At 24.8% G+C, this 18,252-nt stretch overlaps 1 protein-coding gene across 2 annotated transcripts in view; it reads right to left on the reverse strand.

Annotated features, from left to right (window-relative positions):
* Positions 1-15,001, reverse strand: part of LOC114131289 (E3 ubiquitin-protein ligase UBR4) — a 32,133-nt gene extending 17,132 nt beyond the window's left edge. The window contains exons 1-36 of one of the 2 annotated variants that reach the window (XM_050201884.1): positions 14,834-15,001; positions 14,196-14,368; positions 13,996-14,093; positions 13,682-13,921; positions 13,482-13,615; positions 13,241-13,416; positions 12,117-12,280; positions 11,949-12,061; positions 11,705-11,850; positions 9,561-9,810; positions 9,188-9,305; positions 8,761-8,936; positions 8,499-8,667; positions 8,193-8,389; positions 8,006-8,126; positions 7,715-7,938; positions 7,434-7,652; positions 7,127-7,323; positions 6,912-7,056; positions 6,625-6,790; positions 6,401-6,515; positions 6,254-6,331; positions 5,902-6,127; positions 4,655-4,806; positions 4,311-4,529; positions 4,027-4,229; positions 3,672-3,966; positions 2,544-2,994; positions 2,237-2,455; positions 1,841-2,045; positions 1,555-1,760; positions 1,322-1,481; positions 1,051-1,235; positions 696-941; positions 437-568; positions 4-310 (exon numbers count right to left, since the gene is read on the reverse strand). In XM_050201884.1, the coding sequence (XP_050057841.1) occupies positions 4-310; positions 437-568; positions 696-941; positions 1,051-1,235; positions 1,322-1,481; positions 1,555-1,760; positions 1,841-2,045; positions 2,237-2,455; positions 2,544-2,994; positions 3,672-3,966; positions 4,027-4,229; positions 4,311-4,529; positions 4,655-4,806; positions 5,902-6,127; positions 6,254-6,331; positions 6,401-6,515; positions 6,625-6,790; positions 6,912-7,056; positions 7,127-7,323; positions 7,434-7,652; positions 7,715-7,938; positions 8,006-8,126; positions 8,193-8,389; positions 8,499-8,667; positions 8,761-8,936; positions 9,188-9,305; positions 9,561-9,810; positions 11,705-11,850; positions 11,949-12,061; positions 12,117-12,280; positions 13,241-13,416; positions 13,482-13,615; positions 13,682-13,921; positions 13,996-14,093; positions 14,196-14,305 (6,562 nt within the window). In that variant the 5' untranslated portion in view covers positions 14,306-14,368; positions 14,834-15,001. Of the gene's footprint in view, positions 1-3; positions 311-436; positions 569-695; positions 942-1,050; positions 1,236-1,321; positions 1,482-1,554; positions 1,761-1,840; positions 2,046-2,236; positions 2,456-2,543; positions 2,995-3,671; positions 3,967-4,026; positions 4,230-4,310; positions 4,530-4,654; positions 4,807-5,901; positions 6,128-6,253; positions 6,332-6,400; positions 6,516-6,624; positions 6,791-6,911; positions 7,057-7,126; positions 7,324-7,433; positions 7,653-7,714; positions 7,939-8,005; positions 8,127-8,192; positions 8,390-8,498; positions 8,668-8,760; positions 8,937-9,187; positions 9,306-9,560; positions 9,811-11,704; positions 11,851-11,948; positions 12,062-12,116; positions 12,287-13,240; positions 13,417-13,481; positions 13,616-13,681; positions 13,922-13,995; positions 14,094-14,195; positions 14,369-14,833 lie in introns of both variants that reach the window. The other variant, XM_027996466.2, reaches the window with a different exon arrangement.
* Between the last annotated feature and the right edge of the window lie 3,251 nt (positions 15,002-18,252).

Below are 18,252 nucleotides of genomic sequence, written 5' to 3' on the forward strand. Positions count from 1 at the left end.
TACTAGATTGCAATATTGCGCATACTAAGCCAGGATGTCCAGGAACTTCAGACCATTGCCACATAGGTTGTGTAGGAGGAGCAGAAGTACTAGTCTGATTAGTGTTACTTTTATTTTTAGTGCTAGGACTTGATGTTTGTGAATTTATTGCAAAAACTGGATGTAAAGTAATAACACCACCTTGATATCTCTCTTCATCCAGAGGTGCAATAAATGTGCGCCCAGGAGTAACATAACTAAACATCAACAGTGACAATGTATGGGAATAATATACAGATACACCACCTCCACAAACTTGACCATTTACATCCTAGAAAATATTAAAAAAGGTCAAAAAAAAAAAAAAATTATAAACAAATACATATACTTAATACTTATATATAACACACAATATTAATAGACAAGAAGAAAATAAGATTATAATATGTATACTAACACTTATGTCTGGATGGACAATATCAATAGTATTGGTTACATAGAATGGACCATGGACAGCTGAACTACTTGCGTCCATATCCTGTGTATATATATAACCTCCGGATGATATTAATATCATAGTTGACTTCTCCTATATTATCCAACAAAAATTATATATAATTTATATTTAAAAAAAAAACAAAATTCATTACAAAAAGTTTTATGTTTTATAGATATAATTATAACTATCAATTAACATGTATAAAATAATATTTTACCTCTGTACACATAAATGTCACATCTCGTATCTTGCCAGTTGGTACAAGGAAATAATATTGAGGACTTAAAACATCCTTTGACAAATCATAAATTTTAACAAATTCAGCAGACACAAGTGCTAAACTAGTTTGCGACCCAGGGAGCCAGATTGATCGAATTATAAAATTTCCTACTTCTAAAGTTGGATGAAGGACAATATGCTCATTAACTGTTCCACTAGCATTAAATGTCAAGATATGACAATCCTAAAAAAAAAAAAAAAAATAGAATAAAATCTAATACTATAATACTTAATAAAATACTATAAATACTAAAATACTATAATACTTTATTTGATTTAATAAAATTGAATACCTTTAATCCACACACAGAAAGGAAGTCTTCGTTTACAGTATTTGCAGTAACTGATAAAACAGTAAATGGGATAGAAACAGAGGATAATCGTGTTAAAGTTAATTTGCGTTTAGATATATCAGACTGTTTTAGCAATGAGCTCATTTGAAGTACTGCTATTTTTCCTTTGTCATGAGATACAGCAACTAAAAAAAAAAAAAATTTAAAAACATTAATACTAATTATTTAGATAAAAGTATGCCATAATTTAATTTTAAAACATAATAATTACCTAAATGTTGTCTTTTACCATGAAGAGATGATAAACAACACATTGCAACACGGCGAATCATGTGGGCGGAAAGAAGCTGTCGAATAGTTTGACCTTGATCTCCACTAAAATTCATTTTAACATTCTCAAAAGCACCTTCTTGAGATCCCATCGTAGGTAACTATAGATAATATTTTAATAATATGTATCATACTGTTTGTAAAAATATCTTATTTAAAAAAAAAATTAATTACCATGAGACTATCTGATACTTCAATTGTTTTTCCTAATTCCTGTAAGTCATTTAATGTATCAACAGCTCTTGTATTACAACCAATTGCTGAATTTTTTTCACCAGAGTGTATAACCAAATTTATTAGATCTATACAAAGATCTATAGTTGGTTCAATTATTTGAGAATGATCCAATATTGTTGGCATTAATACATTCTTATAAGCGACTAAAAACAAGGAAATTAATATTAATTAGTGTAACTGAATAAATCAGTAAATTAAAGAAATAATATTGAAAAATAATTACCAGGAAGTGAATTTAACACAACAGATTCATAATCTAAACTTCTTGTGCTCATATTTCTGGGATCTTGATTATGGTTAGGAGCAGACGTGTTATAACTATCTATTCTATCTTGATCTGCTACTGAATTTCCGCTTTCAATTGAAGCTACTTTATCTCGTGAATTATTTGTATCAAGTATTGAGTTAGGATTTCTTTTAATTAATGCCTATTGAAATATAAATGTATCTTAAATATGAAAAAATGTAATTTTAAAAGTTAACAGATTTAAAATTTAAAAATAAATTAGGTATACAATTAATAATAAATAAGTAATTATAAAAATTATAAATAATTAAGAAAGAGGATAATATATCACACGTATGTAATTAAGTATTTATAGCACTTAAAATGTGTTACCTGACAAAAATTATTTTCTTTTGCCCCACAGTCACAGAAAAAGTTTCCAAACTTAGCATAAGTAACATCGTGACCTCTATGGCAAACCTTAGCACATATACTACAGACTCCAACACCTTCAATCATTTTACATGTATGACAATGATACCAATGTTGATTCATAAATTCTTTTTGAGTAACTGTAAATGTACAAAGTCTATAGTATAGACTATCTTCATCCTGAAGAACCATAAAATACATTTATTAAATAATTATTTTTTTGATTTTAACTAACTATTATATTATATTCTAATTTATTAATAATTACAGAATCTTCATTTAAAGTTTCACCATCGCCATCATTAGTAGGTAAAAATCCATCAAACTCCATGCCATCATAATAAAATAAAGACATTGAATCTAATGATGGAGATAAAGAGTTTTCAACATCATTATTTTGCACAGCAGCTATTACATCTGATACATAATTCATCAAGCAACTAGATGCAATTACAACTGGAGGATATGATTGTTTGGGTTCAGTTATTTCTAAATGTACTATGTTAGATTTCAGCCAATTTTTAATGGAATCAAGTAACTTCACACTAGCTTTAAATAACTTTACATGGCCAGAAGGACCACCATAATCTGCTAAACGCACCATTTGAGCAAACATTTTTGAAAATCCATCACCATTTTCAAAAGCTAAAGTATAAGTCACAATTGGTATTAATGTTTCCAAATAACATAGTGAAGCTTTAGTTTTTAATTCATCATTTCTGTAAAAAAAAAAAATAATTATACATTTATTCGACATTATTCTTTTTAAAAATAAATTATGATATTTATTCATTTTTTGTAACTATTATATTCATAGATTACCACACTTCTACAGCACTGTATGAATTAAATGTTATTAATTTTAACCGTGAGAAAAGGCTGGCAAAATGTGTTACTAGTTTTCCCCCATAAGGATTTTCTATTTTGTAGAGCAGGGGTCTCCAAACTACGGCCTGTGGCACCATAAGATGGTAAATATAAGAGTAGATATCTAAAATTTAAAAATTTAAAATTCTATGTGTATTATTCTTGGTCCGCTAAGAGCATTTGATATTTTTTGTGGCCTTTGAATAAAAAAGTTTGGAGACCCCTGTTGAAGAGGAAAGATTGTCATTCAAATTTTGGAAAAATTAATATATTGATGTGATTTTCTTATTAAATAATTTCATAATTATTTTTTTTATAAATTTTGTACTGTGGAGGGGAGGTCTAGCAATATATCTATTACCGTAATACAATGTTAGTTAAATAAAACAAAAATAATTTTATACAGATTAGATAAATATATACACATTGGATAATTTTGGATAATTTTAAATTAAAAACAATTAAATACTACAATACTACAAAATAGTTAATTATAATAGATTGTATTATTAAACATTATATTACTTACGCATCTAATCCAACAATATAATCAATCATATTCTTGATTAATTCAAAATTGTCATCAGGATCAATTGAAGCTGATATATTGTTGACAACATCTTTTAATGAATTAGTGTGTTTATCACTCAGAAAAGCATTTAATTCTCGGGATAAAGTACTAGTAGCATCAATTAAATCTTTATCTTTATTCCAACCAACAATAATTCTTTGAAACCAAAGATCCAATCTATTTTTTGGGTCAGTTGATAGTTCAATGATTGTGCGACACATTGTTTTAATATCTTGATTATTACTTATTTTAACTATAAAGAAAAACAAATGTACAAAAATTATGAGAAATTGTACATTTCTAAGTGACTTACGATTTGAGAATAACCGGTTGGTTAATCTAACAAGTATTTTAATAAAAACTCCAGATGAAATGAACTTCTTCATTGAAATACCTTCTTTAAGCGGTTTTTCACAAAATGTTCGTAGAACAGCATGTCGGGTAGAGGAAAAATCAAATATTAATTGTTCAATCCAAAACAGACTATGTATCATAACTTTTTCAGTTAAATAATCTCTGAAGAAAAATTATAGTTAGGTAAAAATCAATAAAATAAAAAATTTTAACTTCTAAAAATAAATAAAGAATTTCTCATACGTGTTGGTGGTATCATCACGTTTATACTGAATTGCTAATTTTCTTATATTTTTAGTTATAAGCATTGATATCATAGTAGCAGGGTCTTGATCTCCTAGATTTTTTAATTTATCCCATGCACGAATAATATGGTCCAAAAGATATTCTGATGAACAATCAATTGTCATAGAACTCAAAAGATTAACGAAATCAGATCGTAATTTAAAATCGGTGCACAATCTAAACATTTGTTTTAAATAAATTCAAAATGTAGTATTATTATAACAAATTAATATAATTTAGTAATATTATCTTTCTAATCAAATAACAATCGAAATGTCTAAAATTAACAAAAGAAAACTTACTGTATATTTTCTGTGATGAATACAACAAGTGTATTAAGTAATCGTTTTAATGATGGTGAGTTCATATATACTGACTGATTGGAGACAAAAGATGAATGATGTCTGATAATATTTTGAATTAAATATTCAGGAGAAGTATCCAAACTTGAGTTCTATAAAATTATAATTAATAAATATACATACAATACATGTATTTACATTTCTATAATACATAGAATCTATAAATGGAGATGCATATTAATAGGTAAAGACTAGATTTCGGTTAAATTGCATCTTTATATGATGTATTTTAAATCGTATAGAAACAAGCTACAAATCTAAATAAAGAGTGTAGATTTATTTAAAGAGTTTTATTTTACACAAAATTACACAATTTTAGGTTTTTTCACAAGATTGCGCGTTTCGGTTTTTTTTTATAAAAATTTACTAAATAGTACCTACTTTTATACAAATATTTTTGCTCTATGATCTATATTATAATATATATCTATTTTATCATTGCTATGTTATGTTGTTATGTGAAGTATTGGACTTTTATGTCTAATAATATATATATCAATATAATATAAAGTAATATAGATAATGGAATTACTACTATGATTGTTGATTATATATACAATATACACATACAGTACTACTGTCATCCACAACAGCTATGGTCAACTCATGTTTAATACAACAATTTTATAGTTGATACTTGACATTATATGTACCTATACATAATACATGTACATAGATACATAATTTTATAGAAAAATAATTGGAAATATTGTAAATCAGTCTATTAGTATTTTATAAATATTTTAATATTTTATTTTAATTATATTGTAAAAATATAATTTGAAGTACCTATAATGAAAATTTTGTTTTGGCATAATTTTATACATTTTAACATTTAAATTGCACGTTTATTAAGTGTTTGCTGCTTTTTCCGGTCATTACTTATAATATAATACAATATAAGCGCAAAACCCAATACTGCCTCTTTCTTTACTATTCCATTATAGATTACTTTAAATGTGAACACATTTTTTAAATTAAATCAATAACAAACTAAAACATTTTATATAATACATAAATAGCATCAAAAGACTTTTAAGTAATTAAAAAAAAAAAAAAAATTAATTCAATCTAATGCTATTAAATAAATAACATATTTATCATGCAGCTATTTTTTGTGAATAATATATTATTATATATTGTATTATTATATAACTAATATTATTAAATTATGCAAAACAACATACCTTCAACAAAGGATTAATAGGGACTGAATTCCATTTTGTTAAAATTGATACAATCCATGATGGAATTGATTCAAACAATAAAGTTGGTAAATTGTAAGTGATTGGAGAAAACTCTAAAGATGAATTGTTATTTGCCATTGACAAAACTATTTTCAAGTTTGTTAAATCTCCGATTGAAAATTTCTGGGATTGGTTCAAATTAGAAATTTGATAAAGTAAGTTATTTCTAAAAAATAACAAAAAAAAAAATATGTATTTAAAAATTAAATAATGACAAATAATATATTTTTATACGTAGTTTAATGTACAGTTTTAATTTATTCATTTTAATATTTTAAATAAAAATACTTACTTAATATTGGTAAAGGTCAACATAGCTAATTCAATACAATATGGCATTAGTGTTTGAATAAATTCAGTATTAGGTGCTCTGAAAATTTTAATTACATCATGTAAAAAATTTGATTTAAAATCATACTAAATAAATAAATATTATTACTTGGAGATTTCTTCAGGAGTTTTTCCAGGTTTAGTTTGTAGATATACTTTTGAAATAACAGCATCAAACAGTATTATATCCAATAACATTGGAAAACTATTTTTTTTGGAAGCATCTTTATTAAAAAAAAAAAAAAATAGTAATATTAAAAAATACAATTTTGGGGCATTTGAGATTATAGATGGTTCTAATTTTTTGGATAACGATGGATAAAAAATAAATACCTTTTTTACGAAGTTGTTGAATAAAATGGGTTTTTGCTATTTGATAATCATATTTGACTAATGATGCTGTAGTAGCTACATTCGACAATAATTCTCTAGAACTTAATGGATCTGAATCTTTATTTTCATTGCTTTCCAAAACACAAATCTGCTTATACACGCCTTCCTAAAATTAAGTTATTTTAAGAAAATTTAATTTTAAATTACAAAATAAATATTAACAATCATGCATGGTATTATAATATCTACTATACTTTTTAATAATTATTTAAATTTTGAATGTTTACCTTCAAAAAATGATAATAAATTTTAGAACCAGTTCTAGGACCCCAAATTAAGAAATACAGCAAATTTGATGTATCATATCCATTAGATTTATCACTGATCATGTCTTGTAATTTTTGAATAGGAACAGGTAAAGATAATAATAACCTAACATAAACATAAATAAAAATTAATAATTTATTAATTTAAAAAAAATAAAATTTCGATGTATACATACTTCCACGCAAGGGTAAAACAATATTCAATGCTACATAGAGTTAATGGATTTAAATTTTGAGCAATTTTACTTTCAATTCCATTGTCATCTACACGTGACTCTTTACATAGATTTAATGTTGTAGTTATATCCAAAAGGGCTTGTATTAATTGAGGATAGCTTAACTTTTCAGGATGGTTAAGAATAAAATTAAGAGCCTAAAAACATGAAATAATAAATGTAATACTCAAATTAAAAAAGCTATATGTTTTAATATTATACACTCATATATATATGTGTGTGTGTGTGTGTGTGTGTGTGTATTTACCAATCCATCCAGTTTAGGAGCATCATTCACAGTTTGCTTCTCATCTAATAGTTTATAAAAACAAGGAACTACAGCTGTTGAGTATCCAACACTATCTGACCTTCTACGTAAGTTTTCTTCTATTGTGTTATATAGCATATAAGTATTTTCATCCGTTGTTAATACATCATCGCCATCTACTTTTATTTCACTTTTAATGCGCATCAAATTCCATTCAACCTAATATGTAAATAATATGTATATTGTATACTTTCATTTGTAACTTAAATAATTTATAATACCTGTGATAGCAAATATTCAGGTACATCATACAATCTTCGAACTAAGTAGTCAAATAAAAGGAGTAATCTACTTAAAGCTAATATATGATTGTTATAAACTGGATTTAAAACAAAATTAGCTCCTATAATAGTATTACAAATAGCTAATAGAATTCCTTTTTTATGGGTTAATGACATTAAGTTGAACAAAAATATTAATAGTTGTGTATGTTCTACATTCAAATCTGAAATAAAAACAATACCCATTAGTTTTTACTAATTGTTTTTAACTGTGAGAACTAATAAAATTACCTTCAAAATCATCATTACTACTTTGAGGACGATTAATTAAACTGCTCAATGCATTAATCATATTTTGCCATATGTACATAGATAATTCATCTCTTTCTGATATTGGTTTTTTTAATAAAACCTTAGATAATATAAAAACAATTTAAAACTTTATGTAATAGGTATTAAAGCTGTATACAATATTTACTTGTGCTAAAATTGATAAAGTTCTAGGATAAATCTGCAATGACCATTTACTGTCTAAAGCATCTAGAGGTATTTTAATTCCCAATAGTTCAAGAAATTCATCTTGTTGTTTTCCTGACAAGAAATCTCTAGCTATCAAATTATGAATAAATATTCCAATAGATGAAGATACATTTTGGTGAGAGTCAATGATACAAGCTAGAACAAATTCATTAATATATCAGTTTATAAAAATATTTTTAATTAAATAACAATCAATAATTAATCAATTTCACTGAAAAATTTAATAACTAACATAAATACTTACATAAATCATTATTAACAGGTGCCCAGTCTACTTGTCCAATCAATTTAGCTAATACAATAAGGTTATCAGTTTCAATGGTTTTAGACATATAAGTGAAAATATAGTTACACTCGGCATTTAAAAAATATATATCCAATATATTGAATATTCTTATAATCAGTGCTAAATACTATACATACCCAAAACAAAAATGTAAAATATAATGAATTATTATTATTTTTAAAATTATATATTTTTTTTATAATACAAAATTATATTTTACCCCTTCTGGATCATCATTTTCAGGAACAACACTATAATTGGATTGATTTATAACGCTTTTATCTATATCCATGTAATCTGATGTTTGTGTTTTAGAAGAAACATTTTCAATTTGTTGATCACCTAATGTCAGTACTTCTTCAAACCAAGCACCAAATAAGGACTCATTGTCTTCATCTATGAACAAAATAACTAAATTTAAAAATATGAATCGCAGTGATCTGACACAGCAGTGTAGTGAAGTGATTGTTCGAGTTTTTTAAGGTGAACAGGTCAGGTAGGCAGTTGTTAACATATATTAATTAATATTGGAGATACTAATATGTCACCAAAATATTTAAAAATATTCCTACTTCAATTAAATAAACTTGTTTCTAATTTCATAAATATTGGTTAGGTTAGGTATACATTAATATATAATAAATTACCTCCGTCTTGAGGGGCTCCACTTTCAGGTGTTCCAGGCAACATATCTATTGATTCTAAGCTTGTAGTGCGAATTCCATTTACCTTGTTTTTATTTTTATTTAGCACTAGACACATTACCTATTTTAGACATTTAAAAATCAATTAATAATCATAAAAAACACAACATTTTTAATAAGACACATTATTAAATATATGTAGTATAACTTGAAATTTTATTTTGTTTTATAATTAAATATTTTTATTGATCTATAAATTATCAATATAATGTAACAACTATTAACTATTTTAATGAATTTAAAAATATAAATCATTGATAATTATAATTTTTATAAAAAATAAAAAAAATTGTAAGATTATAAATGTTAGAATTACTTTTTGATGACTTATTGCTGCTAACTGATATAAGAATTTAATCAAAGGTACAGTCTGAAAAATTCTCAGTAGTCTACTACATGCTTTTGTCTGAGCACAAATATCCAATGGAGCTGGAATTATTTCAGACTCAAAATCAATAAGTTTCATAAGTTGATCAGAAGATGATTCTTTTCTAGCATTTTCCAAAAGATCAACAATCATGGTGAGCATTTCATTTGCTAATGCCACTGATAAAACATTAAATGAGCTAAAAACAAACATTTAAATTATATAATTTATCTGATATGTAAATTTTAAAAATATAAAATGTCATAACAATTTTTCTGTCATGAATATTCATATAATATTTTTCTGGAACATAATAATAAAACATATCTTAAATTGAGCCTCAAGCTTTAGACATTCATTTGTAAAAAATAATCACATCAATTATTAATATAAGCAATGGTATATTTTAGCGTTTTTTTAACAACTTAAAAATTACTTAATAGTGCGTTATACTTATAGCTTATACTTGCACTAAAAAATAATTGACTCTTAAAACAACAACTCTGTATGTTGTCTATGTTGAGTGTTGTAGAACAACAAAGAAATGGATATTAATGATATTGAATATTTTTTCTATTAATCTAATTTAATGATAACTTATATTTAAATATAAATTTAATTCATGTTCCACTATATAAAGATAAAATATTTGTATTTTGCATATTACAGCATATCTTATAATTTTTAATTTTAAATATTTACAATATTTGTATTTTATAAATAATAATACATATTTTTAAACATTTTTGAACTTTTAAAAAATAATTTAAATTATTAAAATATTTGCAACCATAAAATTAATTGGTGTATTAATAGTCAACAATGTAGGTATTATACGCAAAATATAAATTTAAATTTTATACATTTACCAACCCGTCAAAAATTGTTGTACCGTGTTTATTCTAAATATAATATAATTGTTATACAAAGTAATGATTGTATTATTTACACACTGAATACCAATATAAGAATGCCTATTCAATTTTATTGTTTTATATTAATTATTAGGGCCTAGATTTTTATGTATTTGCATATTTTTTCTGAACAGTCCAAAAAATTTCTAAGTAAACTACAAGTTTAAATTAGTCAGTAGACTTAAAGTATAAAGTTTTGATTTAGATATTTTGTCATTTTTTAACACGTACAACATATTTCTGTATTTTGCCATTTTTTATTGCATATTTATGGTTTTAAATACATAATATGTATTATTTTGCTTTTTTTAATGAAAACAATGTAGGCATTTATAGTTATATTTTTAGTCCATGTAATTTAACGAAGTTGTTTTATTATCTTATCTGAGACCTATTGGGACAAGTAGTATTGTAGTAATGTGTTATTGTGTTTATTGCTAAAAATGTATTTGATGATTTTTATTACATACTAGGTAATTTTTTAATGCATAAATGTATACATATTAAAAGTAATTTTAAGCACATGAATATGCAAACCTTAGTAATAACATATTTAAATAGAAATAGTTGACCTATTATTAATCTTGAAGAAAGAATTTTCAGGCTTTTTCATCTAATGGTTCTGATTATAAAAAAACATAACAATTAAAAAATTCTCATATTTCAACTAAAAATTAAAACATTGTACAGATAATCTTCTTACTTGCTCTTATCTTCTAGTTTTATAACAGGTCAAAAATCACTCTATTATTAAAGCTTACTTCACAAAAGTTTGAACAAATGACCAAAATTTGGTATGTTGTACATTCATAAAAAAGAAACAATATATAGATAAAAGTTGTGCTCGTAAAGTTAATCATTAGACTGTTATATAGCAGATTTTAAACCTATGGATTTTAAGGGATTATACCAGTATCACCACACACTTTGGATTCTTGTATTTAACAAATTCAATTAATTAAATTCCATAAACAGTTATTTTATTAACTGTTTTAAGAGTACACAAAATATTTTTTTAAACATTTTTATGGGACTCGTGCATAATTAATCGTAACTTAATGTTAAATACCTTAAAACTATTATTATAATTTTTAGTAAATAAATTATTGCATCTCACTGTATCACCAATAATTATCCTAATAAACTATAAAACAGTATAAATAAAAATGTGACACTTACTTTTTTACGAGTGATTTTGATATTTCCTTTTTGGTCTTGGTAACTTTACCATCTTTTATTGAGTTATTTTCATAATTTTTCAATGTAATATCTTGAAGACCATTAATAAGAATCCAAATAGCAATCATATAATAGTTTTGATGTACCTATAATAATTAGAATCAAATGAATCCTACTCATTCAAAAACTTGTACATGTGAATATTTTAAATTTAAAGTATTAATTCAAATAATACAAAACTTACAGAATATGAAAATTTTTTTATTATATCAGATACTGTTTGCATAATAATGACAGTTTTTTCAATTGTCTGTACAGCTTGATTCCACATAACATCATCTTCAATATTTATGCTATCTACAAATTATAAAAATATAATTTTTTTCTTTAAACAAACTTAAATTCAACTCACCTGTACTTGTTGATGAATTATTATGAACACTTTGCACAAACAAAGCAAGTCTAAGACAAGCTGCCATAATACTCGTAAGTTGTTGTAGACACACAATAGTTATTGGTTCAAATATTGGTAATGCTAATGCATTTTCAACAAATGTCATATCCAAAAGCAAAAATCTATACCTAACAAAAAAATATTTAACATGTTAATAATATTATCTATTTAGGAGACCACCATATATTATGTATCAATTTTAGAAGTGTGTAACATTGTAAATTTACCATCGGAAATTTCATTAGTTTTATAATTTTTCTATTACCAAACTTTTAAGTAACAAAAATGTTGGTGTTCTTTTAAAGGTGTTTTATAACATTTTAATTTAATTTTAATGAGCTTTTATGGAATACACAACCCAATAAATTTTAATAATACTATCAATAACAGTTCTGTTTTATCTGTTTAAGACCACAATTTATATATTCTCACACGATTTAAGTGTGTTCATGAACATATAAAATTGATTGTGGAAACCATCTAAAACATTAGGTTTTATCAAACGTCACTTTTTTTAATTCATTAATTCTAGACCATTTCAAATACATTATTCATCTCTAGGTAAGTATATTGTGAAGTAAGGCTTCAAAGATAACTCAAATTATATAAAAAAAAAAAGAAAACTGTGTTACATTAATGTAATTTATCTGTTAAGGGTGGGTCTGAGAGAAACAAATATTACGCCGATTTTTTTTTAATATAATCTTATGGTATGTATGTATGGAATTTTCAATTTGGTTTAAAATATAACATTTATCAGAAAATATTGCTAAATTGCAAAGGACATAATTGAGTTAACAGTGGTTTACCAATAAAAAAGCTTTAAAGTAGAAGCCCCTACTCACAAAAAAAAATTATAGTGTATTGTTCAGTAACAAATGATGAACAGTATATTGTATTTTCAGGAAAAAATGATAATTAAAAATTAGTAGTAACTGTTTGTAAGTAGGAATATTTGTAAGCCCCCATCCCCTGCAAAAAGAACAAAAATCCCGGGTATGTAACTGGTTATAATTTATCAAATATAATAACAGTTTAACTGAAAACATAATTATCTAAGTTATTTTAAAAAATGTACTCACGAAAACTTAGCACCAATTAATTCAGTAGAATGTTGAATATTCTGTTCTTCTGTAGAATTCAATTGAATTTCAGTGATATATCTTTTAAGAATTGGTAATTTAGTGCAAGTTTTAAAAATTACATTATTCGCTCCCATTTCTTGTAAAGCTGATATATTGTTTTTAATTAACAACTTCTATATATTGGAACAAATAAACAAATATATCAATAGTTCTAGTTTAATTAGATAAAATAAAATACCTTGATGTCCTTTTCATCTTTTTTCAAAGAATCTTTTAATAGAATTTTACTTCTATCTAATGGTCTAATCATTTGTTCAGTAATTGACGAGTAAGCTAAAGATTTTTTACTTTCTTTTTCTTTTTCTTTTTCGCCTTAAAATAAATACAAAAATAATATTTATAATATTAGAAAAATATATATATATTATTTATACAAACCGGTAGTTGGTGCATTATTAGATGGCCATTCTTTTATACACATTACAATAGATACAAATTCTGAACTATTCAATGGTTTTCCAGAACATAATGCTGAAATAGCTGCCAAAGTTAAATTTAAATGAGATGAATAACTATCCCAATTATTATCATTTGCATTAACTTGTCCCATATATGTCAGAAGACATTTTAAAATAACTTTACAGCTCTTACTAACTGCAGATAACTCATTTTTCTCAACTATGGAAAATAAATAAATATTAATACTTATTTTAAAATATTTTATAAATAAATAAAATATATCAGTATATTACATAAACTACAATGATGACCAATGTAATTAGCAGCTAATGTGACAAAATAGAAGTAAAATTTGTTCTCATTGACGTCATGTTCACTCAAACATTTTTCACTAGAAAAAAAAAACTTATTAAAGCTAATATATCTAAATAATACATTAAAATTAAGATAATAATTAAGTAGTAGGTAAATACTTTAATACCATTCAACAAACCTTTGATCAATAAATTTAAGCAAAGTATACAGATTGACTTTTGCATTGGAACCCGTATCGTAAAAAACAAATTTTACAGACGTCCAATCCAAATCAGTTTTAGAAGCCATTTTTGGTGTATTGTATCCGAAACAACTACACAGACATTTTCATTTTGGTTTAGAACCTATGACCTGTAAAACGCATACTTTTTAAACAATAGGTACTAAGTAATAGTTTAAAAATTGTGTTTTTATGAGCAGTATAAATTGTTGCAAACTACCTAATTAGAACAGTGGCCAAGTATCTATTCAGAAATGTTTTAAAAAAATGAAACTTATGATTGCAATTTTTAACTGTTATCACAACAATAAATAAACATAAAACAATGACATGGGTTTATTAAAAATACGATAAATTGAATTAGTATAAAACTATGATGACCTGAATCACTTGAAATAATGATACGCCGTCACACTCAAACAAGACAATAATTACAAATTGTATGTATAAATATCCAAACTCATATACCTATATGTACATCGTATTAGTAAAACGCTATTAAAATGACTTGGCAAGTTACTAATAATACCATTATCATTATTGTTTAAAATGAAATACGCATTGGACTTTATAGGATTCCATTCCAGAATACTTACAGATAATTATTGTCTTTTACAATACTCGACAAACAACAAATTCACATGATCAATCTCACAAATATAACGCAACTTTACATAATATTATTTATTGCTCTAACTTTATGAGTAATTTGATCAAAAATACAACAGACACAGACGCGATTACGCGAATTTTGCAAAATCAAGACCAACTGATTTGTGATTTTAGTTTTTACATTCCAGTTCACGACATTGGTACAAGGTTTCAGTTTAGTACCTTGGTATAATTTTAATATGATATGGGTGATTATAAAATCAGAAACGAATCTTCACTCCAAACGACATAAATTAACCAAACTATCATTACCACCATGATAAAGTGATAAAATTTACTTTATCATGATTTCTGTAATACCATGAATTATTTTAAAATTAAAAATATTTTATTTAGATTTAGACATGAACAGACGTCAGACTTCAGACATAAGATATCTTAGACTTTAGTTCATGGATTTAGAACACGATTGAAGATATAAATTATATGTTTAATAGTGATTTAGAATATTATTGTCAGATATTTCGATAACGAAATCAGTCATAGGTATAATTATAAACATAAAGTATAAACATAGGAGTCAAACAGTCTCAAAAAAAATAAAATTAATAAATAGGTAGGTATATTATAAAAACTGAGAAAGTCACTTTGATAGTTTGATGTACAATTGGTATAACCTTATAACAGTTTTAAGTACCTAATCATATCACGGAATAGACCACCATGTTAGTGTGATGTTATTATGTTAGTGTCACGATTTAAGATTTATCTTAAATCGTAGTACCTATCATTGTAAAATAATTATTTTACTATGGTACCTATATTGCTATGAATGCTTGATTTTAATTAAATAATTTGATCCAATCATTATTTCATATTTACATTTGAAAAACAACTCAAAAAAAGTATGCTATATTATAGTTTCTATTTTAATGATATTTTATAATTTATCTATATTGTTCTGTGTACATACTAGGTAGGTACGTAAATATGCTATTAAGAAATTAATAATAAGGCGAAATGCGAATAAAACTATTTTTAGCTAAATAACATCGCATACATTATATAATAGTAATTATAATTGTTTTAGTATACTTATATACTCAGTATACCTAATAGCATAATAAAAATGCTACTAGCTATTATTATATTTTATCATAATATTTGGAGTTCAGAATTACATAAACAATCATTGAACAATTTGAACAAATTTAAACGTTTAATGAAATATGAATCAATAGTGATGGCCCAAATTGGCTTATTAAACTTGAGTAAATCGTTAAATTAATTAATTTTATATGCAACCTAAAATAAAAATGTATAAGACAATACTGACCAGACACGTTGCGAATGTAGCCAGAATATTTTACAATTTTAGGAATAGCAGTTAATTTTGTATTTAAATATAATTTGTAGTCATCAATCTTCACCGTATTGTCATAAACTCATAACAAATATGAAGTATAACTTATTCAAATAGACGACTACAGTACAACATAATATTTTATAAAAAATCTGAAACGACTGAAGCATAATATGTAGTTGTTCTATTCTGTGGTAGTACCATTGATTTTATATTATATATTATAAAAGCAATGGTAATAAAGTAGTAGGTATAATTAAATAATTATTACAAACTTAGGAATCTATAATTAAGTACCTATAGATAGCTAAGAAAATTCTAAAAGTGCCTATTTAGCAATAAAAAGCTTAATTCACGGATGTTAGCACACGATTTTCTTTCTTTCTCTGACCCATGGATAAAATAGACAAAACGCATTTACACAGAATTATTTTTTTATGATTTTGAGTATAATCTTAGAGTAAAATCTTAAATCACCAATCACCCATATTACAAAAACGATAAAGGATAATGTTGTTAAGACTCAGTTTATAGTATGACATAATATGTTAATATAATTGATATTATAAATTATCGATTTGTCTAAATATTTTCTCATTTAATTTATAACATTTTTTTTATTTTAAAAATCGAATACCTACAAAATCAAATAACAGCAAAATATAAAACCGATACGTCATACCTTCAACAATATTATCCTCTATAATTTTTGTAATAAGTAATTTTATTCAAAGATTACTCAAAAATCATAAAAAAATTTTAGGTGAAAGCGTTTCATTTATGTTGCGCGTGAATTTGTAGAGAAAACAAATGTTGCCCTGACATCTTCTTAATACGAGAAAATTAACAATGTTGAAACATTTCACAATTTTAAGTTTTAACTAGTATCTGTTTGAAATAAAGCTTGATAATTTAATACAAGACTTCATAAACTGTTTGATTTTATTGGAGGTTTAAGTTGTAACCTTGTCAAAACACGAAAATTTGCAAATTGCTTTATGAAATGTTTATTTTTCATAGCTAGGTATAAAGCTTGAAAATGAGGAATGCTACGTAAGTCTCCTCATATAATAGTAGCGTATTTTGAAGTCAATAAAATATAGTACAATAAGCACAATTTATTTTTATAGACATTTAAATTAAAATTAAAATATGGACGAAATCAAACTCTTAATAACAGAAATAATGGGATTAAGTTAACTCTTAATAGCATTAACAGAATGATTATCTATTTAATTCTATACACCCTTAGTTAATAATCTATTTTCAAACATTTTTGAAAATTGTATAATCACTCAAATATTTCGAAACACTTACCAAATCGAATGATCAAATAAACTATTCATACTGTACCTAGTCAGTGGCGTAACAATATAAAAAGGGCCCTAGGGCAGTAAATAAATTAGGCCCCTTAATTCTATCTATAGAAAAAATCACATAATACGTTTTATTGTTGTTTAAAATATAAATACCTCTATGAAACCAACATATTGCAAATAATAAACAGGTAACAATTAATTGATACTTACTCAAAAAAAAAAAGGAAATCCATTTAATTACTAAAACAAATTTTAAATATTAACATTTTATCATTATTAATTTATTAATTCTATCGAATCAAATAAAATAAAGTCTATCAAATCATAAATTTATAATCTTTTACGACCTTTAATATTAGCAAAGTGATCTATCATCCAATTTTGAAGCTGCCTTTTTTTCAACTGCAATCAATGATAAATATTTGAGTCGATCTTGTCCGGTACTATTTCTAAGATGATTTTTGATTATTTTTAGTTTGCTAAAGGATCTTTCAGCTCCTGCTGAAGTTACAGGAATGGTATAAAATAGTAAAATATTGCCATGAACACTTCTGTTATACCACATTCCATCTGACATTATTAAAAATGGTTATTTTAAATATTTCTTTTCTGTTACCAAATCGGTGATCAGAAGCTAATTCGTCAAAATGTTTTTTAATTTTGCTTTGTTGTTTTACTTGTAGTTGAACACCGATCATCGGATCATTGTATATTGTTAGTA

Source organism: Aphis gossypii, chromosome 2, assembly GCF_020184175.1.
Source record: "Aphis gossypii isolate Hap1 chromosome 2, ASM2018417v2, whole genome shotgun sequence".
Lineage (NCBI taxonomy): Eukaryota > Metazoa > Arthropoda > Insecta > Hemiptera > Aphididae > Aphis > Aphis gossypii.